The 24264-nt window shown below is 51.8% G+C and overlaps 1 protein-coding gene across 2 annotated transcripts; it reads left to right on the forward strand.

The window, feature by feature from the left end:
• Positions 1-46: 46 nt before the first annotated feature.
• PTPA (protein phosphatase 2 phosphatase activator) lies at positions 47-22734 on the forward strand. 2 transcript variants are annotated; one of them, XM_057374589.1, is made up of 10 exons: positions 47-159; positions 2269-2369; positions 3590-3676; positions 8660-8785; positions 9532-9649; positions 11115-11214; positions 12082-12206; positions 12673-12773; positions 17261-17368; positions 22271-22734. In XM_057374589.1, the coding sequence occupies exons 1-10, from the start codon at positions 135-137 to the stop codon at positions 22343-22345; spliced, it is 966 nt and encodes a 321-aa protein (XP_057230572.1). In that variant the 5' UTR covers positions 47-134; the 3' UTR covers positions 22346-22734. The 2 variants fall into 2 exon arrangements, with proteins under 2 accessions (XP_057230572.1, XP_057230571.1); XM_057374588.1 differs by having other exon boundaries at positions 65-103.
• Positions 22735-24264: the final 1530 nt, after the last annotated feature.

A 24264-nucleotide genomic window follows, 5' to 3' on the forward strand; every position in this document is an offset into this window, starting at 1 on the left:
AGGGGCCGCTCCGCGGTCCGACAGCGCCAGGAACGATCGGGCCGGGCGGCGTGCCCTGCTCAAAGATGGCCGCCGGCGGCTTCGGCGTGCGCGGAGGTGGGAGGTGAGGGGCGGCCGGGCCGGGCTGCGGGAAGATGGCAGAGAGCGAGCGGCGGGCAGGTGAGGGGCGGCCGAGGGGGTCCGGGAACCATCGGGCTGTGGGCTGCGCTCGGAGCCCCTCAGGGGCGTGTTCGGGGCCGGGGAGCGCTGGCACAGGGCCCCAAGCCCCGGGGGCGCTGGGCCGAGGGCACCGGGCCCGGGTTTGCGGGGGGCGGTGGCAGCAGCGCCCGGCCCGGGAGGGGAAGAGAGGAGRAGGATTTGCTGAGCGTGTGAAGGACTTGGGGCCCCCGAGTCTCGGCACCACCCCAGGGCGAGGTGGGTGGTCGGGACTGAGCCTCTGGGTCTGGGGTCCTTGTGAACCCAACCCGGTTTTGCGACCGGTTCCATGTGAGCGGGGTGGCCTTTGGCGTTGTAGAAGGTCGGGGCTTGACTCCCCCTCCCCCCATCGTGACACAAGCTTGAAAGTGTCTCCTCTGTCCAAGTTCTTGTCGTAAAACTGACCCTCTGCGCTCCGTCTCCATCACACCAGTAGGTTTGGACTCCTGTGTATTCATCCCAGAATTCTGTAACCCCTGCAGCCCTCRCTGTTTCCTTCCTTGAATATTCCTGGTCTCCTCACCGAGAGGAACTACACTAAGTATGGAGTCAAATGCAGTGATGGCTGAGAAACAAACGCAGAGATGAAAGGAGTTCTGTTAAGGGCAAGCACCCAGATCAGGACAGTGCCCTGYGCTTTCTGTGTCACCCATACTTACRGACATATGAGTGTTTGCCTTTTCACAACACTCCTCGGGAGTTTTTAATTGTTTTCATTTTGTAAATTCTTAAAAGCAGGGCTCCATTGTTATGGTGCCAGCTGTTGTGAGTTGTGCTCTGAATTTTCAGGAGAGAGGAGCACGTGTCTTTCATTTAAATTCATCACATGTTGTTCCTCTCATCCTCGTACCTGGAAGTTTTGCTGTAACTTCTGCAGGAATGAACTGAACACTGCAACACCTAGGGCAGGAACTGAGGCTGAATTTGTTCTGTGCATGGCAAATGAGAAGAGCAGAGAAGTCAAATGACTGTCAAAGGTTGTGTGACAAATCTATAGCAGACTCTGCGTGGTTCCTGGGACTTTGGATTCCTTTTAATCTGATCTGCCTGCTAGAGAGCACTGTRGGAAAGGCTGCTGATGCTTCTGGGTGGTGTTTTCTGTGTAAATGCAGCTGATAATGTTTTAAGGAGTTGGAATTTGGTGGTGTTTGTTAGGGAGAGAGTGCCTGARCTGGCTGAGCTGTGGAGAGCAGTTGTTGGAGTGTGTCAGGACAGCTGGTGCTGGATAAGTGCCTGCAGATTTTCTGGGATTAAAAAGATGAACTGTGTGACTCTGACAGAATTAAWAAATTGACATTAGTGCCCAGGTTTCTTGACAGTGCTCTCTGCACTGCTTCTTGCTATTAAAAGTTGCACTTACATCAATGTAGTACAAATTACTTTAAACCTCCTGGAGCTTTTCTGGTTCTCCAGGTTGGGCCCTGGGTTCAGATGCTGGGGAAAAGAGCCTCTCTAATACATTAGTAAGTCACATTTACATTAAATATCGTATCCTGAGCTTTGAGAGAGCTTTGAAATTAAACATTCTTCACAACTTCCACCTGACCGAGGCTGTGTCCCATCATCCCCAAAGTCCTGGTGCTGCCTGGACCAGGGCTGTGGCTCTGGGCTGCATTTATTGYGCTGYTCCAGCTTGTCCATGYAGGAATTACCCTTTCTAGRGGAATGAAGGTCAGGCTTAACAMCTAAAAAYGAGGCACAGTTAGTTTGTAGGAGAGCTYAGTGCTTCAGCATGACCTGAGGCTTGGCTGCACCAGACAGAAATAATTAAACTGCCTGGATGTTTCGTTTGTTATCTCCTGCACCAGTCTCTCTGTCTGAATGGGAAATGCATCTTTAACGATGAAAACTGACTAAGTGCTTCTTTCTGAAGGCTTTCAGTGTCCTTAGGAGGATGTTATCCATGGCTTGGGATGATGTTGGTGAGGTGGACTTGATGAGATTACAKCCCAGTTGGGATGGATTTGTGTGCTYTGTATSTTCTGAGAAATAAATGKTCATTTCTAAGAAMGAAAAATWGAGGATTTCTCCTTCTCCAGCACCYGTGTTTTACCTCTRTTTTSCATCTSCCAGGCACCTCTGAGGAGGTGGCTCCTCCTGTCCAGCAATGCTTCATGGTCCCGAAGAAGGAGATAAATGTGGTTTCTGACATGGCCAAGTGGAAGCGCTCTCAGGTATGACTCTGGGGACAGGGAAGGCTGGAGAAGTGCTGCTGATCTTTTGGTGGCAGCCAGGTCTGGTCTGGGAACAGCCAGGAAGTAAAGCAGGTTTGGGCAAAGAATGGGCAATAATCGAATTTGTGTTTTAAAGCAGAAGAGTTGGTGCTTGTTTGTAGGAAAATTACCTGGCAGTGAGGTGTGGAGTCTGGCAGCCAAATGCTCTATGGGAGCGCCCAGAGGCTGAGGGAGACCAGAGGTGCTTAGAAATGATTACTGCTTCCTCTCAATAAACGGGGAGAGAGCAGTAATCTGTTTCATCCTACCTGGCCTGTACTTTATAATCAAGCTGGATTTACCCAGCCCTGTTTGAGSTCACCTTGAATACAGTTCTGCTGCCTGGCCCTGGTAGCACCAGCCTGGGTTGGTTCCTTCCCATCGTGCTGTTCTGGAAAGGACTCCAGAGCTGAGCCCTTCAATTTCTTGGATAATTTTTGTTTACAGCCTGTGTGCAGCTGGTGGAACAGGCAGGTTCTCCCTTCTCTGCMTTTGAGGGATTGGGGTGTTGGCCCAGACTTGTCCCATCTCTTAAGAAAAAATTCTTGCTTGATTGATAKGTCTTGAGTGAAGCTGAGGTTGTGGCCAGGTGTCAAGCAAACCTCTGGGTGCAGCTTCCARTTTAATTCTCCTGGGTTTAAGTACTTGCTCTTGGTCAGGATTTTGGTGCAGGGAGGGCAGTGTKCTGCTGTGGAACTGCACTGGAGATGATGCTTCCAAAGCAGCAAATTTAAAGAGAGGAGGAGCGAGGAGCTTGGGCTCTGTCCCACTTCCCTATCATGTGTGACCACAGGGATGAGTCCAAGGGGGAARGGGGAGATAACAGCACAAGTCTGGGAGGAGCAGTGCAGAGCAGGATGCTTGGGCACAGCGGAGACGCTGCAGAACTGAGGAGTTTGAATTTGACCTGATAGAAGCTTAGGGAATGATTTTGGGTCAGTGTGAACATATTTAGGATTTTCCTTTCTGYGATTTTCACAGCAATGCAATTGCCACCTGCCTTTGGCTGCTGGGCTGCCAAAAAGAGCAGTAACCTCCCAGCAAGCCCTGCACTCTTGGGTGTCTCCAAGGAAGCAGTGTTATATGTTGGGAAGGGGGTGCTTTTGTGCTTCTGTGCTGTGTTTTGTGCTCAGACAGACCTGGGCTCTCASTAAAGCTCTGTGCTTTCGGTGTGTTCGCAGGCGTACGCAGACTACATGGGCTTCATCCTCACTCTGAATGAAGGTGTCAGGGGCAAGAAGCTGACCTGTGAATACAAAGTTTCAGAGGTAGGAGAAGAGTTTGGATCCTCTTGTTACTCCTTTCCTGCCTTTTTTCACCTTTTTGGGGTTTTTTGGCTCTACAGTGAGTATTTCATGGGTGAGGAATGAATTGGAAGCTTATCTGGGAGCCAAGGGAGAATGAATATGGTTGGGGATGCAGATATCAGGGTGCCATYCTCCCCTCAGGATGCAGATGTGCTTGTTGGATGGGAAATTGWGCAAGTGGGCAGAAGCTGGTGGGGAAAAGGAGAATGCAGAAAGGACACATTTTGACCCTGTTTTCACAGTCTGGCTTTAACCAGTGATGCTTTGAAGATGTGGTATTTCCTCCTGGTTGCAGGCAAAAGGCTGCAATGTCTGTATCATTCCTGTACCCCCACTGCTTTCCTGYAGGAAAATCAGTGCACAAACCACCTCTCTCCCTGCCCCTCCTTGTTGCTCAGACTGTGTTAGCAGCACCCATCTCCTCAGYCCAGGCTGGAGCTGAGCTGTGCAAGCTCTGGTCTGACAATTGTGACCTCAAGGCATGTCACTGGCTGCACCTGCCTTGCCCAGGGTTGTGCTAAAGGGACTGCAGAGCTCACAGGGCTGCTGGGCTGGGCTGGGAGGTTTAACCTGTGGGGCAGGATCACCYCTTCCAAGGTGTTAAGCAGAAAGCACCTGTTTTTCCCCTTGCATGAGTGCACTGTCATTTGTCCCTGACTGCTGCCATAGCCAATTCTAGTGCTTGTTCACCTTCTCAGGGCACAGTGAGATCATTTGGAACCAGTGGGAAAGGGCAGGCGCACCCTTTTTGGTGTCACTGCTGCCCTGGGGGCTCTCTGGRTGCTGCCAATCCACAGAGCACACACTGGCTACTAGCTTTTCTTTCTTTTTGCACACTGAATCCCCCTCTCCTGCTTTGCACTGCAATGAGGAGATTCTTGGGTACATTTTTACTGTGCAAGAAAGTGAGAGTGGTGTATAAAGATCAAGGCAAAATGGGCAGCAGACTGGGCCCTGTGTGTTTATAGCTTCATTCTGGTGTGGGAAGGCAGCTGATGATGGTGTTTAATCCAGTCTTCCTGTTTGAAGTACTGTGTTGAGTCCAGCCTTCCCTTCTAGGAGCCAGTGTGTGAATGAGCAACTCCCTTGTAGTTCATGGAGGGGATCGGGGATAATGAGTCTCTCCTTTAGCAGGCTTTGTGCCCCCCTTTGTTCCTTCAATTCAGTAGAAACTGCTGTCGAATGCTGCTTTTGCTTTCAGCCGTTTGCATTTCACCTTTGAGTTTTGTCTTTGTCATGATCTYGCTTGTTCCCAACCATTCACAGAGCACTTCTAGGGAAACAAAGYATTAAAAATGAACAAAACAAAGAGGGGGGAAAAACCCAGCCCTCTTCGACAAGCCCTTTGAGCTGTCAGGGAAAGCTGTACCAGGGCTGTGTCTGCAGAAGAGCTYTCTTGGAATGAATGTTTTCCATCCATGGTCCCAGTCCAAGTGACAAACAAGAGACAAAATCCCAACTGCTTGGGAAGTGGCAGGGAACAAATCTCATTCCSCACACTGAGGAGAGCAGAAGCCTGTGACTTGAGGCACAGGTGGAGCATCCCCAGGGTTGTCTTGTTGATGAGGTTGCTTGTTCACACAGGCTCCTTTGTAGATCAAACTGCTTATCTGTGCTTTTAAAGGCTTACCCCCTCGTGGCCTCTTCTTGCATCTCTGCTCGGCTTTCTTCTCTTTTGCTGTACCTGCTGCTGATGTGCTTTTGTGCCATCCCATCTTCCTCCCTGATCAAATGCCAGGGACACCTTTCTTTGGCAAATGACCTCCTGGAATCCTTTCTGCTGAATGCGTATCCTCTCTGTGACTTACTTATTGCTTTGCCATGGAGTAAAAAATGGAAGTGTGGTCTGCTCTGCTGTGAAAGAGATATTTTAGTGGTTTCTCAGAGAGTGTGTGTTGATACCAATCTTTCTGCTGGAGCAGGAGCTGGATCCTGTAGGGGCCAAGCCCCCTTGGAGATTTGCTGAGCTTGCTGTGCTCCTACTGACACATTGCATGGAGCTGTCCAGGGTTTGCTGGAGGCATCTGACAGGCGCTGATAGCAGACTTTGGCACAGACACGGTGTCTGGCACAAGGTTGTGTGAGTGATAGGCTGTGACCTGCCTTCCCCTCCTGGAGGGAGTGCTTTCCACGTGGGGATCCATCAGCAACTGCCTGGAGTTGCAGTGACTTGGATCAGAGAAGCAGTGCAGCGAGGAGGAGGAGGTTAATTTTGGCCGTGTAAGGAACAGACCTTCCCTTCAAACAGCCCAATGCACTGGGGGAAAGTGGTCTGTCTTGTGGCTTGCTCTGCTTCCAGGAAGGAAGTGGGGGAAACAGCAAATGCTCTGATTTTAGCAGCTCCCCATTCTGACAGGGCCTGAGGAGCCCAGAGGGGGAGAATTGGCCCCCATGGGCAGCTTTGGCTGCCGTGATGCCTCCTCAGCACCTCTGTCTGCCTGGCCCCTGCTCTTGAGAGCTGCTGACAGGTCTGTGCTCTGTAGGAAGCTTTGTGGTTTGCCTTTGGGACCGGTGGCAGACTCAGGGTCAAGGAGATGCAAAATCAGCACAACAAGAAGAGCAAGGAGAGCAGGGGGGAGACTGCCCTTGCTTTGATCACTGGAAAGGTAAAGCAAAAATAGAGCTTAAAAACCCAGCCAGGCAAAACAGGCTGCAGTGGTGCTGATGGCTGTGTTCCCATAAGCTCCTTTCTCCCCCACAGGGGTCAGCTCTGGATGTACACGCTTCCTCTGCTGGACAATGGGAAGCTGCTTCTTTTAGTTACCCCCTTTTCAAAGGACCTTGAGCCCAAAATGAGCYGCATCTCTTTAATTATTTATTGGTGTGGCTGAGCCGGCAGCTGGGTCCTGCTCTCTTGTGTTCAGTGGGGCTGGGCTTTTAATCCCTTTAAAGCCAGCGAGTGGGGAAGGGGAGGTTGGACTCTCTGCTCCCCAGGGAAGGAGCTGGTCCGTGCCAGCCATTTATCCCAGCAGCACCGAGTGCTTGTGGAGAGGGTTTGAAATACGGTGGCTGCTCGTAATGAGCTGCTGGTGCCGGCGGATAAATCACCAGCACAATTTAATTATTTAATGCAACCCAGTGCTGGGGATGCTGTTGCTTAATTGGAGGGGAATGCAATAGCCAGGAAGGTGTAGGGCTGAGTCTAAACCTGGCCCAGTGCAATGGGGATGTGTTTGATTCCTGCAATGTTTTGGGAGCAGGGAGCTGGAGCRGAGGTGGCTGTGCTGCTTCAGTCCACACATATCTTGGGCATTGGCCTGTCAGTGCAYCCAGGGCCACCCAGAGCTTTAGGCYCTCTAGTCCCTTGGCTTTTTTGTGTTCTTGGTGTGCTCAGGTGTTGTCTCAGTCTCATGTGGTTCAGTGGCCAAATGTTGAGGTCTTGGGGTGGGTGGATCCCTCTCCTGCCTCTTCCTGCTTCCCAGTGGCTGATCCCGTGATGTCCTTGGGGTGGCACCTCAGGAGTCACTATCTGTGGGAGGCTGTGTCTGCCATGAGACCCTTTGTCCTGGCAGGGGACCCGCAGCTGGTTCATCGGCAGCACAGCTCTGCCATGCCCGGCTCTGCCCACCCCCTCTGAGTGGCACTTCAAGGGCTGCAAACTTGCTGGGCTCTGCTGTTTCCTCATCCTCCCGACAGCAGCGTGAAGAATTGAACCACAGCCCAGGAGACCAGCCGGCTTCACACGGTCGATGCCTCCAGCAAAGTCAAACCAGCCGCCGCTTCTGCTGTCCTCTTTGTCCCCTTGAAGGAGGAATCCCCTCTTGAGACAGAGGAGCCTACATTGCCCGGGGCCTGGCCAGCTGCTGCGGCGGCTGACGGCTCTCCAGCTGCTTGGAGTCAGGCAAGGAGAATCCCAGAGCCTCTGGCAGGCTTGACCAGTTGTCAGCAGAGCTTGTAACTGTCTAGAGCTGCTAAAAGTGCTGCCTGTGGTGTTGTCTCTTGGTATGGGGGGTGTAGCTGTTCCCCAGCCATTTGGTCCAGGCAGGGAGAGGATGTGCATTGGCCAGCCCTGGTCTGACAGCACAACTGGAGCCATTGGTCACCTGCTGCACTTCTTTTCTCTTCCTTCATGGCCACTCTCATACCTCCTGTATGGCTTCCTTACTTCATCACTGGGTGGGGGAAACATGGCTGTGGTCTTGCTGTTCTTGCTGTCTTCCCATTAGCTTTGTGTTTGAATGGAGACATTTCTCTGAGAGCTTCTCATTCCTGCTCTAATGAGAGCACTGGTGGGCAAATCAAGCTGCCTCTTCCCCTGGAAGGTCGTGTTTTGCCACGTGCAGTGGGTGTCCCTGGGCTGGAGCTGCCTGCTGGTCTGGCTGGTAGGAGTTTGAAGCAACAGGAATCGTGCTGAGAAGGTTGGCTTGCTGTACAATTGTGTTGTGGTTTAACAGCATCAACTGCTAATCCTGGCTCCTAAGAGACACTTCAGGACAATTATTACAGCCTTGAGAAGGCCTTTAAATCATATCATCAGCCACTGGTGAGGTTACATGGCACTGTATACGTGCTGTACTTTATTCTGTGGGAAATGCAGGACCCTCAAGATGTAGAGCATGATTTGTGTGTTGGAGTTCCCTGAATTTGTGTAGCACTTCCCTGCCTCTCAGTCCTGTGAGGACTGTTCTACAGCTGGGAGCTTGCTGTAGCTCTTCTGCAAGGTATTTTGGAGCACAGAGCTGTTACAGCTCATGAAAGACTGTGTGGGCGACTGGGGAGTCTGCCTCAGGCTGGGCTTTGTACTGGACTGATCTCCTGCAGGGAAGAATGGTTTTTCTGTCCCCTCTACATTTTGAGGAGGATTGGCACAGCCCATTTCCACCTGCCTCTCTTGGGAAGAATCGTGTGGGCTTTAGTGACTCCCACCAAGGGGAGAGATGCTGAAGGCTGAGGGACTGTTCTATTTTATGTCTCTGTGACCCCTCACCTTCTTGCTCTCTGTAGGCTATTGAAAAGCTGGTGGCTCTGCTGAACACCCTCGACAGATGGATCGATGAAACCCCGCCAGTGGATCAACCTTCTCGCTTTGGGAACAAAGCCTTCAGGACCTGGTACGCCAAGCTAGACCAGGTGAGCATGTCTGTGCTGTGTAGTGTTACCTGCAGCTCCCACAGAAGGGCAGTGTGCCCAGCAGGGTGGGAGAATRGCTCTGTCACTGTGTGGCAGCCAAGCAGCTCACAGAGGAGTTGCTCAGATAAGCCTTGAAGGATCCACCTCTTGATACGCATCACTTACCCCTGACCTGGTACTGTTTTTTCCTCTTGTGAGAGCATATGGCCCATGTAAATGCTCTTGGCTGGGTTTCTGAGTTCTGGATGAGCCATGAGGGCTGTCCAAGCCCAAGGAATTCCTTTGCTTTGTGACTGCCCACTGCATCACAAAATCAGAGAAAGGTTGGGGAAAACTGCTTGCATTTCTTCAGCTTGGACCATTTGTCCTGCATTGAGCTCTGGAGGGGCACAGCCCCAGTTGCAGTAGCAGTGGCCTTGCTGCTCTTCTGGTGCTCTAGTGGTGCTTTTGTCCTGGAGATGGCTCAGTGAGTAACTGGGTCAATGTACTTGGGTGGTGAAGCTTTTCTGTCCTGCAGGATGTCTGTGGCCTGKATAGGTGTCAGGACAAGCTCTCCCTGACTTGTTCCATCTGTGGAGATGACTTCTTTAACAGAAGAATTTGCTCATCTCTTGTGCTGCCTCCAGGCATTGCAGGAGAGCACCATTTCAGTCCCGTGCTGTGACAGTGCCTGAACAGGGGATGTCTTATCCCTGGTGACTGTGACAGGTCTGTACTCACTCAGGGAARTCTTTTGTGTCTTTCAGGAAGCAGAGAGGTTGGTGTCAACAGTGATTCCCAAGCATYTGGCTGATGCTGCCCCAGAAGTGGCTGTGTACCTGAAGGAATCCGTGGGGAACTCYACCCGCATTGACTATGGCACAGGTACCTGGGCTTGCACACTGGTCAGGGCTGGGTTTGTTGGGAAGGGACTCTTTGGAGCTGGGTGCTGCATTTATTTAAATATGTCATTGGCACTATTGTTAGTGCCAGCTTGAAGCAAACACCTTTCTTCTAGGGCCCCTCACCTCTCTGCCCTGTGTGGGCTGTGGCTGAGAGCAGTGGCTGGGAGCTGTGATACCATTTCACATTTCATCCAAGGAAATGGGAATGTTCTGGGATGAGCTGTAGGACCTGCTTCACTGCATGCAGCAGTCCTGCAACAGGCAGTTTGGAGGGATAAAATATACTGCCTTGAATTGGAGCTGGAGTGAGAACCAAGTTCTTGTTCAGTGGGAGGGGGAGGTGTCCCTAGAGAGAATCACAGAGGTCTGGTGGTCCTTAGAAGGGACATCACTGCTTACAGAGGGACTTTGAAATCTGAAGTACCTGAGGAGATACTGAATTGCAGATTGAAGTAACCACACAGGCTTCAGTGAGACCTAAATACAGAATTTCCTGCATGCTCTGCTCCTCTCTGGAGGACAGGTGTGTTCTCACCAAAAGGCAGGAGAGCAGGATGTTGTGAGTGCAAGGAAACACAACTTTGGACTTGGGCAGGAAGAGGAAGAGGAGGCTGTRGGTGAAGGCTGAAGGGTTGGAGGCTGTGCAGTGCTGGCTGCGGCTCACTGGCACCAGGGGGAGATGTTGTCCTTGGAAAGGGACTCGCTGGATGGGGTTTGGTCAGCTCAGAGAAGGAAATTCAACCTCTCCTCCCATCCCGTGTATCCCAAACCAGGGGCCCATGTCTCAGCTCACAGTGTCCAGACTATGGGTGCATTTTGTTCCTTCACTGGCAGCTCACCTGTCTATAGTGTGGAGCTGCTGATCTTGTACTCTCCCTTCTTCTGTGGTCCTTACCACTAAAAGACATTTCTGGGTTTGCTGGTTGTTTAGTCTCCTTGCTGTTAGCGGGAGGCCAAGCTGCAGAGGCTYAGCCTGAGATCCCAGTACCTTCTGGGACAGACTGTTCCTGGCAGAGTCATGGAATCTGCATCCTTCTGACACAGAGATATTTTTGAAGCAGGAGGAAATCTGTTTGCTTGCAGATGTGAGATTCTCTTGCATCCCCCAAGCAGATGATTCTGCAGTGCTTCACTTCTCYGGCTGTGCCAAGCTCCTGGGAAAGCCCATGCCTTGCTCCCAGCATGCCCAGTTGGAGCTGTTTTCCTTAAGAACTTCTTCTTTTCTCTAAGTTAATAATCACCTTATGAATGTCTAGAAGGTATAATTTGGGTGGGTGCTGCAGGGRGATGAAATACTGCCAGCTCATGGCATTAACAGTGACAACAGGGTTGAGAGGGGACTGTGACTGCTGTGATTTCTGAAGAGCTGTTGTGGTGCCTACAGAAAGGTTGTCCTGGGGGCCAGAGACACCTGTGTCATGTCTCTTCACGTCTTTTAACTCCAGGGCACGAAGCTGCATTTGCAGCCTTTCTCTGCTGCCTCTGCAAAATCGGAGTGCTCAGAGTGGATGACCAGATGGCCATTGTCTTCAAAGTGTTTAACAGGTGAGGTAATGGGAGGAGAAGGGCTGGAAGTATTGAGCTGTTTGGGGGGGAGGGTAGAATGAGAAAGCTGAAGACAATTTTAGACAAAATTAAGAGCAGATGTACTTTTTAATGGACTGTACACTGACCCATTATAGCTGTCTCCAAAAGAGGTGATGGCCCCTTGTCTGTCAGAGGCAGAGTGTCCTTCTGGAAAGTTACTTCAGTGGAACACAAGTTATTGAGCTCTGTGGGTGAGGCTCTGTGCTTTGTGAAAGACAGGAATATCTGATCAGAGCATCTAGCATCTCTTCAGGCATCAAAAATAAAAAATCTATGCAACTGGCAGGCTTCCAGYGCTCTTGTAGATGTGTTTCCGGCCCAGGAGGTAGAGTTGATAGTGATGAAACTGGTGGAATGGGTGTTTGGAGTCCAGAGATCTAATCCCAGCCGTATCACTGTTTGGTGGCATGGAAACAATTTCCTTCAATAGTACTTCCAGCTTTAATTTTCCACCTGAAAAGTGGAAGTAGTGATTGCTGTAAGGTAGAAAACTCTGTGCTCTTTTGGAAGCTGTTGAAGGAATGCGAAGTGCCAATGTTTTCAGATAACAGTGGAGATGAGGAAAGATCTGCATGAACATAAGACATTGCAGATAAAACAAACCCCTGCCACTGGATTTCTCTCTGCATTTGGTGTTAGGTACCATCAGGCTGCTTTCTGTGGCAAAGGAGCTGAATATATATTCTGYGAACTGTGCTGTATGTGGGGGTCCTGCTTACAAGTGATGAAGTCGTGTCATTTCCCAGACTGGTTGTTCTTGTCCTSATGTAAGTCAAAGGCAGGAGAAGGCCTTGCCTTAACCCTTCCTCTTCTCTTTGCTCTCAGGTATYTGGAAGTGATGCGAAAACTGCAAAAGACCTACAGGATGGAACCTGCTGGCAGCCAGGGCGTGTGGGGCTTGGATGACTTCCAATTCCTACCTTTCATATGGGGCAGTTCCCAGCTGATAGGTACTAATAAGAATCTTCTTCTCGTGTCCCAGCCTGCCCTCTGCCCCATCTGTCTAGGCTGCAAAGATGATGGGACTTGGGGCTCACTTTTAAATTCAAATATGTCAGATTTATGTATAATGCAGGAGGAGAGTTTGGGGCTTGGATTATTTTATTTTTTTTTTTAATCTCAGCTTTCCAAATAAAGCTGGTTGAGAGATGGAAGGCCTCCTTGTATAGTACATCCATCTTTTTTGCAGTGACTGCAATGAAGCTTTTTAAAAGGAGAGCTTTGATTTTGGTGCTAAAAAATGCAATTTCCACTCTGGGGAGTTTTGTCCTTGCAGAGGCCCTGGAGTGGGAGGTGATATACAAGGGAGAAGCTCTGGGAGTTTCTGGATGAGGGGCAGGACAACACCTGATTGAACTTGGTCACAGGATGAGGTTACCATGCTGGTTACTTCCTGTTGTCTCTTACTCTTTTTAGACCATCCCAGTCTGGAGCCTCGGCACTTTGTGGATGATAAGGTGGTAAATGAAAACCATAAGGACTTCATGTTCCTGGAGTGCATCCTCTTCATTACAGAGGTGAGGAAAGGAAGGTTTGTCCCACRGGGACTTTCTCTTGACATTAGATACTTGGCTCTGGCTGTGGTTTTCTCTTCCTCCTTTGCCTGTTTGTTTGCTCTCGTGGAACCGTGCAGTTGAACCATTGTTGCATGTCTGAGGTGCTCTCCTTGAATGAGTTGAGACAGGGATGTTGATAGGAAAGTGTAATTAAGCAGGATGGGCTGTGGATTGTAGTTGAAGAGAGCTGTAACAAGCACAAACAAATAACCTTGGATCATGGCTTGCATCAGTCAGTGGGAACTTGGATGGAGAAGACTGGTTCCTGCAGATACACTCGGAAGATGAAGTAGGAACTGCAGAACGATTGGGCTTGCCAAGGCAACCTCCCTTCCCTGCAGCCCTTGGGTGCTGCCWKGCAGCCCTGGGCCTCCCCTTGCTTMGGGCAGGCTTCCAAAACCCTGTGTTCCTCTGTCTCCTCCAGGTTCTACCAAAAGAGCTGCCAATTAAATGCACCTTATTTGCAGCTGTCCTAGAGCAGAGGTGGTGCTGAGATTCACCAGCTGGCAGCGCTCTCAGGACTCTGTGTCTGCTCAGGCACTACAGCACCCTTGGGAGAGGGGTGGGTGATCCTCAGCTTGTTGGCAGCCATGGGCTGTTTCCCAGGGAGGGAGCTCGTGCCTTGCTGCCCTAAGCATCAGTGGAGGATCCATTCTTGTTCCTCCCAGTTCCCCCACTGCACAGTCTGGACAGGGAGAGCAAGAACTACCCACTCYGTTGTGGTGAGGGATTTCTTGTCTCTGGCAAGAGGGAGTTGATGGGATTAATTTTGAAGGACAGAGTGCAGTTCCACCCCTTTGTTCTGTTTGCCTTCCCCCCTCCTCGCCTCTCTAATTTAGTGATTAGATGAGAAGGGAGGTTACAGACTATGAACTTAGCCTTTCATGTAGGAAATCTTCRTAGGAGCCTTTGGCCCAAACCCCAGGAGGTGCCGTGTCAAATCCTGCTGAATCTGGTAGGGTGTGTTGGTACTCAGCACCTCACAGGGTTTAACCCTTAATGCCAAAATAAATCRTGCCATGGGTAGTAAAGAGGTGCTGGTGGAAGAGATCAAGATGAGGACAGGAAATCAGGAGCCAAGATGGTCAAAGATTTATTTTAGTTTGGGCCTCTGTAATATSCAGACAGTGCACTGACCTGTTAAAAACATACATCTCTTGAAATGTGTGCYGAAGATTCTGCAGCGCCCAGTTGACAGGTGAAGTTTAAAATACCCAGCACCATCCTGTTGCTTCAGGTTACTCTGCTTCTGCCTACAGAAAGTCAGCTTTTTAGCAGGCTTTTGAAATAAGTGATTTGAGCTCCTTTTCTGCACATTTGCTGTGAATCATGGAATTYGGTGTTTCTGCTGAGTTCCYCAGTGCCACCTGGTGGCAAGGAGCYCTCTCRGCCCTCCTGCCTTGAGCTGAAAGGGAGGGTAACAGCATGCGTTACCAAACCCATGGTACATTCAGTGCATCTCCATGCGGGTACTGTTTCCTTTTTATAAAGATTTTCCTTTTAAAACTTGAGTTTTTTGCCTCCCAAGTGCCTAGGAAAGCCATGACTGCCACTAGGGGGTGTGAGGCAGCCTCAGTGCCCTCTAAATGCTTTCTCTCCAAAATCAACAACAAAACAAAATAGCAGGAAAAAAAGATAGGGGGGATTAAAGACTTTGCTAAATGAATGATATTATTTTCTTCTGAGCTTGTAATCTGGAAACAGCTCTCCTTTAGAGGTGTTTAACACATAACAAACACCACAGCAGTTCCCATAGTGGGTCTGGTATGTCTTGCTGACATGTGAGCAGGTTTTGTTTCAGACTACAACTGAGGAAGGTTGTTTTCTGTCAACTGAGAGAATATTCTCTTGAGCAGGTACTGTTCTCAGCCCCCAGCTGATGTTTCAGGAATATGAATATATGCTGTTATGGTGTTAGCYATGTGTGTATTTAAACCTCAGGCTGCTAAAGCAGCAGCAAGATGATGTCCAGGCTGAACCCACCACAGCATCCTTGTTAGAGCAGTGCCCAGGCACAGCAGTGAATCTTGCACAACCTGATCCAATGTTGGAAAATCTGCAGGGTGGGTTTGGATGGACCTGAACACATGGTTCTGGAACAGGRTGAGGTTTGCAGAGCTGGATGGGACTCGAGGTGTTCCCCTGCTGCTGCCTTTGCCTGCCAAAGAGAAAGTGTGAGAGTGAGGAGGGTTTGGGAGCATCCCTGCAGTGTCTGGCACACAGGGCAGCAAGGCAGGGCTGCCTGTGTGTGTGCAGAACAGGGGTGCTGGGTACRCCCCAGCTGTTGTGGGGGATCAGTGCACTCGCCCAGATGCTCCTCTGAGAGCTCAGGGCAGGCAGCAGGAATTTCAGCTTCAATCTGGCTTCTAAATTTGGGAAGGGAGGGCTCGGGTTTCTGCTGGAAGGAAGGAGCTGACAGGAAAGCACGGCCTCAGCCGTCCCCCTCCCCCCTGCACTGACAGAGGAACCATTTACAAAAGGCCGATTCTCTTGGGAACCGAGAGGCAGGAACGCCGCGTCTGTGAGTAATTTCCTGCTCAATATGGCTGCTCTGACTCACTCCGTTCCCCTGGGGTCACTGCGGGACTGCAGCGCGCTCGCCGCCTCTCGCTCTCCCCCCCAGCYCTCCCTCTTCGCCCTTTGTGGCTGGAAGGAGATGATTTTTTTTTTTGTTGTTGTTGTTCCCTTCTCCTCCCTCTTATTTTTCCCTCCCCAGCTTGAAACCRTAGCCAAGCCATCCCTCGCTGGGCATCCTGGGTGAGGAGGGCCATGGTGGTGGCTGTGCCAGGTGTGAGCATGGTACTGGCCAGCTGTGCCTGCCTCCTCCGTGCTCTCCAGCACTGTTGCTTTGGTTTGGGAAGGGGAGAAGAGCACGGTGGTGGTGGCTGATGCCAGATGTGCCCCTGCAAAGGGCGGTGACGCCGGGGGAGGGTTTGGCGTCAAAACTCAGGCAGCCAAACCTCCTGTGCGGGGAGGGGAGGCTTTCATGGAGCCACTGGCACCGTGCTCCCTGGCAGCCACTGCCTTGGGTGCCCACCAGTGCCAAATCCTGGCTGTGGGTAACACGCTGGCGCTGCTGGGGAGTGCTGTGCTTTGTGTGCGCGCACGTTTCATCTCGTACCCGCGAGGGAAGCGCGTGGCGGAGGGGACGGGAGCGGCTCATCCGTCATCCCCAGCCCACGGGAAGCACCAAAGGGAAGTGGAGATGCACTTGGGCTCTCCTGGCATTGGGCAGAGCTGCTGACCCACTTCCCCCGCTGCTCCAGCGCCCAGGCCAGCGGGTTTGGAACACATCCACCCTCCAAGCAGTGGGGTTTTTGGGTCCCCCCACCCTCTCCCTCTCTTTCTTTCTCTGCTGCAGGCTGGTGTCACACAGGCATTGCAGGAAGGCAGCAGCGTTTTCCCAAAGCAGATTGATTTGCCTTGCTTGCTTTTATAGTGGGCAGGGAGGTTGTTTTGGAAGTGCTTTTCCCACCCTTTCTCCAGGCCTGTGCGTGTGTGGAGGGAAGGGGTGAGTTGTTCAAGCCCCAAGTYGGGAATAAGAGTCCAAGAGATTCCTCTCTCCCCACGCTCCACTTTAGCGTGAGCTTCGGCCTTGTGGTTTCTGATGTCATGGGAACTTCGCTCAGTCAGAGTGGCTGTGTTGTATTTCTTTTTCTCCCTGAGGGTCTGTTTTTGTTCATGGAGGAGAAGGAGAGACAACTACCCAGAGAATCTGCATGCAACTGCCTCTGATTGCAGCTTCCCTCCTGCCTGCCCTCCCTCCTCCAAACCCCTCGCCCTGGGTGGAGAAACAGTGGAATTAAAAAAAAAAAAAAAAAAAAAAATTTAAAGCATCTGCTCCAAGCCAGCAGCTCACAGCTCTGGAGCTAGTTTGGAGAGCGTGTCCCCTCTGGTTGTGCTTCCCCTAGAGCTCTCCTCAGCAATAGGCAGGTGTGGAGTGGGCTGTGGACACAGAGCTGCTGCCAACCTGCACTGCCCTCTGTATTCAGGGAAGGCAGCGACGGTTGTCGCTGCTGCTTGTTGTTGATCTGAATGGGGAATGAGTCATTTTCTTGGAAAGCCCAGCAGTGCTGCACTGGGAGGTTTCTGGGTAGAATAGGAACAGCGTTGAGCCAAGCTCTACTGGGGGGGAGAACAGGACTTATGTGGGGCTTTTTTAATGCAGTCATTAAAAGGGAGGTGTGCAGAGGGAGGTCTGATTAGGAAAGCATGGCAGGAAAAGGCTTAATTTTATCAGGGAAGGAGGGGAGCTGGATTGCCACGGCTCCATGTGATGTGGCCGCAGCGGGAGGGAGGGAGGGGAGTTGCAGTGAGGTGGCTGGTGCGTGGGTCACTGGGCTTGGTGGGAATGTTTGCTTGGAGAGAGTGTGAGCGTGAGTCACTGCTGGTGCACGAGCTTCCTGGCTGGCCTGGCTCCCTCAGCCCTGTGCTTGGGTCTCTTGCAGATGAAGACGGGCCCCTTTGCCGAGCACTCCAACCAGCTCTGGAACATCAGCGCCGTGCCCTCCTGGTCCAAGGTCAACCAGGGCCTCATCCGCATGTACAAGGCAGAGGTGAGTGCTGTGGGCAGGAGAAGGCTGCTCAGCCACACTCCTCCTCTCTTCCACAGCACCAGGATTGGCTCTTGTGCTGTCCCAGGTGTGGGGACTCCATCACAGCTGTTTGTTACCCCTTGCTGACTGTGGCTTGGGAGCCCTTGGCCCAAGGTGCTGCTGGCTAAGAAGGAAGCTCCTGCCTTGTGTTTGCCCCAAACCCAATCCCAAAGTGGCCATTCCTTGCAAACATGACTTTTGCCATATCTTACCATCATGCAGGTACAGATCTCCAAATTAGGGCTAACGTCTTGACCTTGCTCTTCTGGTCCACCACTATTTTACCAGCTAGAGGAGACGTATTTAGAATTACCATCCCACATTTCAAGAGCCCCAGAGTAGGCTGAATGCTTCCTGCTGATTTCCCCTTGCTACAAGCCCYATCCGTGCCATGTGCCAGCCCAGCAAGGCCACAGCCACCTCCCTGGTTTGGCAACTCTCCGCCCAYCAGCTCTGCTGGCACTGCCCCAGGCTTTCCTGGTGAACCCTGACCTGGAGACCTGGGCAGTTTTGGCTCTCCCTTATCTTCCTTCCTGCTCAAGCTAACCCTGGGCTTGAGGAAGCAGGACAGGAACCGTCACATCTGGGTCTCYGGAGGGAACGGTGCTGCCTGTGCAGGATGCACTGACTGTGCTAAAGCACTGGAGGAGCAGGGATGGTGCAACTCTCTGGTGGCACCGAGGGAGACTGGTGGTGCCTGAAGGAGTTAACCCCACAGCCTGCAGTTCTGCTGGTGTCAGCCATGCTGCTGTTGGCAGCTGGGACATTCTCCTGTTGCTGGGACACACGGGCTGTGCTCAGGCCCAGCGCACAAAGGGGTTAACTGTGCCGAACGGCCGCTCCCTCCCCCAGCCCTTCCTCTGCACTGCACATCCTGTGTTTAGGTTCCAGGCCACATACCTCTCTAATCTGTGAGGTGTCACTCCCAGGCCCGCTGGCTCCTTCCGCCCCCAGCTCAGTTTTCCTCCCAGCCTCCAAAGAGGAGAAGTGGGGCTGGGGGCCGACCCCTTTGCCTGGCTGCTCCTGGGAGGGGTGCCCCGGGCTGCTCCTTGGTGGGAGGGGTGTCCCTGGGCTGCAGCTCTGTCACAGGGGCTGGAAACACTGCCTGCTGGAAAACCCTGAGCTGGAGGCTGTGGTGTGAGAGCTGAGGGGTCTCAAGGGAAGATCACAGCGCTGTGAGTGCCTTTAAAGTGAAACTTGAGTCTCCTAAAACCTTGAGTCTCCTAAAACCTTCAGCATGGTCTGCTGCTGCCTCAGCAGCCCTGCCGTGCTCCTTCCTTCCCTCTGGATCAGTTCCTTCACAAACTGATTACTCCCCTGGCATCCCCCATGCCCCAGGGTGTTCAGGTGCTGCTGCTGGTGGCCCACATGCCCTGTGCCATGGTTGCTGGAGGAGTTTGGCAGTGATGAGCCCTCAGCGCAGTGCCCATGTTCACTGATGTCTTGGGGCTGTTGTGTGCTGGCAGATATAACTGTCCCATGTCCCCTGGCTGGAGACAGCACAGCTGAGGGATGCTTTAGAGACTGGGAGATTCTYTGCCTGTTCTATGTACAGCAAAGACATGTTTTTTTTCTGAAGGCCTTAGTTTTGAGTAGCAGGTGACTTTCTGTATGAAAATRCTGGATCCAGTACTGGTAGGTTTCTAGAAATATCTGAGATGTAGCTGTGTCAAGGGGACAATGCAAAAACTTTTATGAAGGGTAATGACATGGATTTAGGCTGAAGCGTAAAAAACATTGAGTCAAACAAAGCACTTAAATTTAGGTTTTTTTGCCTCAAAGAGTATTTGTGGTCCTAAGAACATGATCCTCATGCAGTGTTGTCCTCTCCTGGTGTGGCATGGCAGATGAGAGGGGGGCACTCCTGCTCAGGGGTCCTCACTGGTTCTTTGTAATAGATATATCTTTAGATATAATATATTCTGGGGAGTTTTCTACCCTGCTGCTGGCTCAGCCAGTTCCTGCCTGGCTTGGGAGATGACAGGGGTGTGGATGTGGACATGGCAGCATGGCTGGGCAGAACTTAAAGTTATGGTGTGCCTGGCCCTGCAGGTTACACCAACATTTACAACTAGAGGRTCTCTTTGATATTCTGGGAATAATACAGGGTTAGGAGTCACTGGACCTTCTTTGCAAACTGAACCCTGGGTGTTTCAGGCCAGGCACAAAGTCACTGCTGGAGATCTTGTCTCTTTTCTGCTGGCTCCCAGTGTRTTTCTGCTCTCTCTGTAGCCTTCACCAGTGCAGTCTTTCTGCAATTAGCCACTGTCAGCATTAGCAGAAGAGAAGTAAGCAACACCCYTCAAGTGCTGACATGGGTCTTTGTSCAGCTCAAGGCAGGCAGCTTCTGTGGGGTGTGTGATGGCAGAGAGAGGGAARGTTTGGGGTTGTGGTGTTGCTTTATCTGACTGGCAAAGGTAAAAGCAGGATTTCAGGCTTTATTTATTTTCTTCTCCCTGCCCCTCTGATCACCCATTGCAATTAGATCAGGTGAAATCAGACACTCAGCTGGAGGCTCCAGCTCTGTAACACGCCTGGGGTGGCTGAGGATCGCTGGGTGCGGATGGTGCTGACCGGGACCGGGGTTGAGTGGAGGCAGCAGCAGAGGATGGGGTCAGACCARAAACAGACCAGGAGAAATCCCATTTGGTGGGAATGGGGCAGCCCCCAGACCTCATTCATTTAAAAAACACTCCAAAGGCTTTATCTGTTCTCTGTCTTCTCTGTGGGATGACTTTTAAACATCCAGGAGAAAGCTCAGGTGTGTCCGTGTGTCCAGGAGTTGTGGTGTGGATCCAGGCACTCCAGGGTGGATCAGCAGTAGACTGAAGACAATGTGTCTTCAGCTCTTGTGTGTTTATGAAATCCCAAATGTGTCTATTTATAATATAATGGGTGAAGACGTGTTCGCTTGAAAGTCCAAGGGCTTTTCTTGTTCTCTCCATCAAAGGCAAGGGAAGAAGTCGACAGAATAGAGTGTGGTTAAAGCAGCAGCCTTGATGTTTTTCCCCTGAGCCTGCTTTTGAGTCTCCTGACCTTTCCTTCTCTGCAGTCAGTCAGGAAATACTTTCCATTGTAACTAATCCAGTCCCAGTTCCATCTTTAAAGGTTGGACTTKGTGTATGAATCTACTCCCCAGTAGAGTCCCAAGCAGACCTTCAGTGTGATCAAGATGGTGGYAAGAAGAAATAACCCTGAAATTGAGCTAGTGTTGGATAGTTTRTCCACAGCTGATGCAAGGAGGGCCCTCTCTTGGTACATCTGATAGTCCAGTAAATTTGTGCTCGTCCTTCTGGATATAAGAGAAGTTTCTCTGCTTGTCTCTTCTTGGGCTGGTGATGTGTTAAGTGGAATGGATACCCATTCTTCCACTGGTGGTAAAGTCTCTTCATCTGGAGCCCAACCAGTCTTCCATGGGATTCYTTGGAGCTAATTGGGCTGACATTTYTAGCTGTCAGCATCTCCAGTGTTCATTTCTCTCTGCTCTCCCCTCATGTCCCTGTTATCCGGCCCTGCCTCCTCTGAGAGTTTGCCTAAGTGGCTGTGTGGAGCGATGGCAGCAGCTCTGAGCATTAGGAAGCTTTGAAGGTGACGTGCCCTGGTGCTTGCAGGACTTCTCCTTGGTGCCTTGCCATGGAGCTTTGTGGTTTTCTGCCTGTCTGTTCCCCAGTTGTGCTGTACTTTCACCACCTCCAAACTTGTTTGGCTCCAGTGTGCTCGTGCTTGGAACAAGTTGCCTGACCTCTGGCTCCCAAGGGATTGCTGTAAGCCTGGGGCTTCCGAGCACAAATCCTGCTGCTTGCCCATGATGACAGCRTGAGGGCAGGGTGCCTGTGCCTGAGTCCTTGGGGTGAGACCTGTCTGCAGCACACATTTCCTCCCCAGCCCCAGAGTGTCCCCCGCTGCAGCGAGTCCAGTTTGGCCCCATGGAGAGCACAAGACTCCTTCCTATGGGGAATTGTAGCCACATCATGGCTGGCGAACACGCATTGCTGAGGTCTGTGTGATGGAGCTGAGCCTGCTCTGTTGCCCTCATGAGGTTTGGGCAGTCTGAGTCTGCGGTGACTCAAAAACCAGAGCTCTGAGTGGCTCTGCCAGGCGAGTGCTGGCAAAATCTGCCATGGTTATTGACCACCGTGCATGACCTTCCTGCCATAGGGCTGGTGAGTGGAAGGGGTGTGCCCTCACAGCTCTGCTCACCCCTGGGTGCGGGGCCTGGGTGTAGCTGCAGGAAGAAGCTCTTGAGCTGATCTGCCTTTTAGTGGACCTATATGACTGACCTCTGGTCTATTACTCTGCAGTGGGAGGTGGAAATTTCAGGGGTGAGGGTTGCCAGAAATAGGATCATATCTTAAASTATGGCAGCAAAATGACTGCTGCTTGTCCTTCAAGGTCCAAGAATCTGGAATGCAGTTTGGGCAGCGCCTTGCAGCTGCAGGATGGTGCCTCAAACCMAGAGTGTGAGCACTGGCCTGGAGGGGAAGAGTCTCTCTGCCCCTGGGGCTTCTGCAGTTCTCAGTGTTCACAGGATGAAGCTCTTCAAAGAGATCAGCTCGAGCAAGGAGAGTGGTGAGGGAGAAAGCTGCTGACATAGACATGCTGCTTTTGCTCACGCTCCAGGCCTGAATTTCAGTGAGAAAAAGACTGGCTGAAGGGAAGGGRCTGGGGTTATGAAGTGTTACTGGCCTGAGGAGCCTGACTGGAATGTGGGAGTGAGACATGGGGCTGATCCTCTGCCTTCATCTGAGCTGAGTGGCCCCAATCTCGCCGCCTCCTGACCTTGCGGACAGGATGTGGCTCTGGCTGCGGGTGTAAGGTGGAAATGTCTCCTGAATTCACCTTTCTTTATCTCCCCTCCTGCAGTGCCTGGAGAAGTTTCCTGTGATCCAGCACTTTAAGTTCGGCAGCCTGCTCCCCATCCAGCCTGTGACRTCCTAAGGGGGCTGCGGGAGGAGTCGAGGCAGCGGAGGCACAGCGCGGCGCTCTTCCTCCTCCCCTCACCCCCTCCTCACCACCCAGCCCATCCATTCCTGCACATCCTCATCAGCAACCACAGATCCAAAGCACTCGCTGGCCTGGCACGGGAGATGGGACCTGGAGCAGCTCCTCCTGCACGTCCTCACCCTGGGGACGTCTCGCCAGTGGCCGAGCTGGGGCCGTGCTGCTCTGCTGTGCCGCATCCGTGTGACTGCTGGACATGGGGATGGGTTTGAACAGGGGCTCAAAGACCCTCTGCATCCCTTCCCGRGAGAAAGGGGCGTGGAGGGGAGGAAGGCACGTGTGTATGTGTTGGGCAGTGGTAACTGCAATTTCCCTTTTGAATTTCATTGGAGTTTCCTGTCGCTGTTTGCTTTGGGAAACCACTCTGCGGGGTGAGGTGTGAGCCTGCGCATGTCTGTATCAGCCTGCTCTGCCTGCACGGGAGGTCTGAAATGGGAAAAAGGAGTTGTAGGGAATGTCTGTGGGTTATGGAAGCCCAGGATACTGTCTTTCTCTTTTTCTGCATAAGGAAAGCCCCCTCCCTCCACCTCTTCTGCAAGGTTTCCTGGGTCTTCCTTCCCCACTAGCGCCTTTTCTCTTGGGTGAAGCTGGGAACTTGCTGGGCTGCGTGGGTCTGAGCTGGCTCTGGAGCTGGAGACAGGGTCCCTTGGAGGGACCCAGCTCTGTGGGAACAGCTATGCAAAGACACTGCTCAGGCTCCCTCTTTAACGGGCACAAACCCTGACACGTTCACACACATCCATGGCTGGGTCCAACCTGCCCCGGAGCTGGGCTGGCCTCAGTGGCACAAGGTGACCRTGGTTGCTCCTGCTTGGTCGTAAATTGTAGTGACAGCCCCACAGCAAAGGGATTTCCCCACGAAGCAGCACGATCCCCAGCTCTTCAAGGGGGACATCCCTGGAGCACAGGCAGCATGAGGGGGCAGCATGCGGCTTCTCATGCATTATTATACTCGCGCTGGAAACAAAAAGCATAAATAGCCCAGGACAGCAGGTTATATCTGGAGAAAGCTCTTTCTCTTTGTCATTCCATGCCGGTGTTGCTGTGCTGGATCTCAGGCAGAGGGACCACACTTGCAGTGCCACCAGCAGCGGTCTGTTGAAGGCAGGTGGTCTGGGTCACACCAGCAGCATCACTGGAGGGCAGAAAGGGCTGCGATGRGTCTGAGATGAGCTGTCTGTCCATATCTTGACCAAGGTGATGCACAGCTTTGCAGCTGCAGAGGGGATGKTTCTTCTTGGGGTTCCCAGGCTGGATGTGGGGGGGGGACAGGGACTGGACTGGTGTTTGCTGGGCATTAGGAACAGCAGGAATCCTTCCTCTGGCATTCTTGCAAACCATGGAGGRGCTGCCTTCAGCCAGGCTGCTCAGCTTTTGCTGCTGGACTGCTTTACTGCTGGGGTGKGGTCAAGAAACATGATTGTGATATTTTAAATTTTATTTTTTTTTTTTCATTGTTTTTAACAGACCTACTCACTCCTTCTTGTAAAGGTTCTTGCAGGCACTCAGGGGAAGAAGAGTAAGAAAAGATTTCTAAGTTAAGAGGTGGTGAAATGTCCATAGAGCTGATGCAGAGCTTTCTGGCACTGCTGCTGTCCTGTCTGCTCCTGGCTTGGCCCTGGGCAGGGGGTGGTGAACAAGGAGCTTTTGACCTGCCTGAAACAGCTCTATAAACTTTTATTTTAAATGAAAATTGAAGACTGGGGTTAAGTCTCGTTTTACTCCTAACTGGGAGTATGTTTTGTATATGTTTTGTCCTGGCTTTCCAAACGGATCCACTCCAGCAATGTTGCTGGAGATCTGTGTGTATGCTGGGACTTGATGAGTCCATCTTCAGTGGAGCAGCCTGTGCCTGG

Source organism: Malurus melanocephalus, unplaced genomic scaffold (assembly GCF_030028575.1).
Source record: "Malurus melanocephalus ecotype Western Australia unplaced genomic scaffold, MMel_1.1 scaffold_230, whole genome shotgun sequence".
NCBI classification, from domain to species: Eukaryota; Metazoa; Chordata; class Aves; order Passeriformes; family Maluridae; genus Malurus; species Malurus melanocephalus.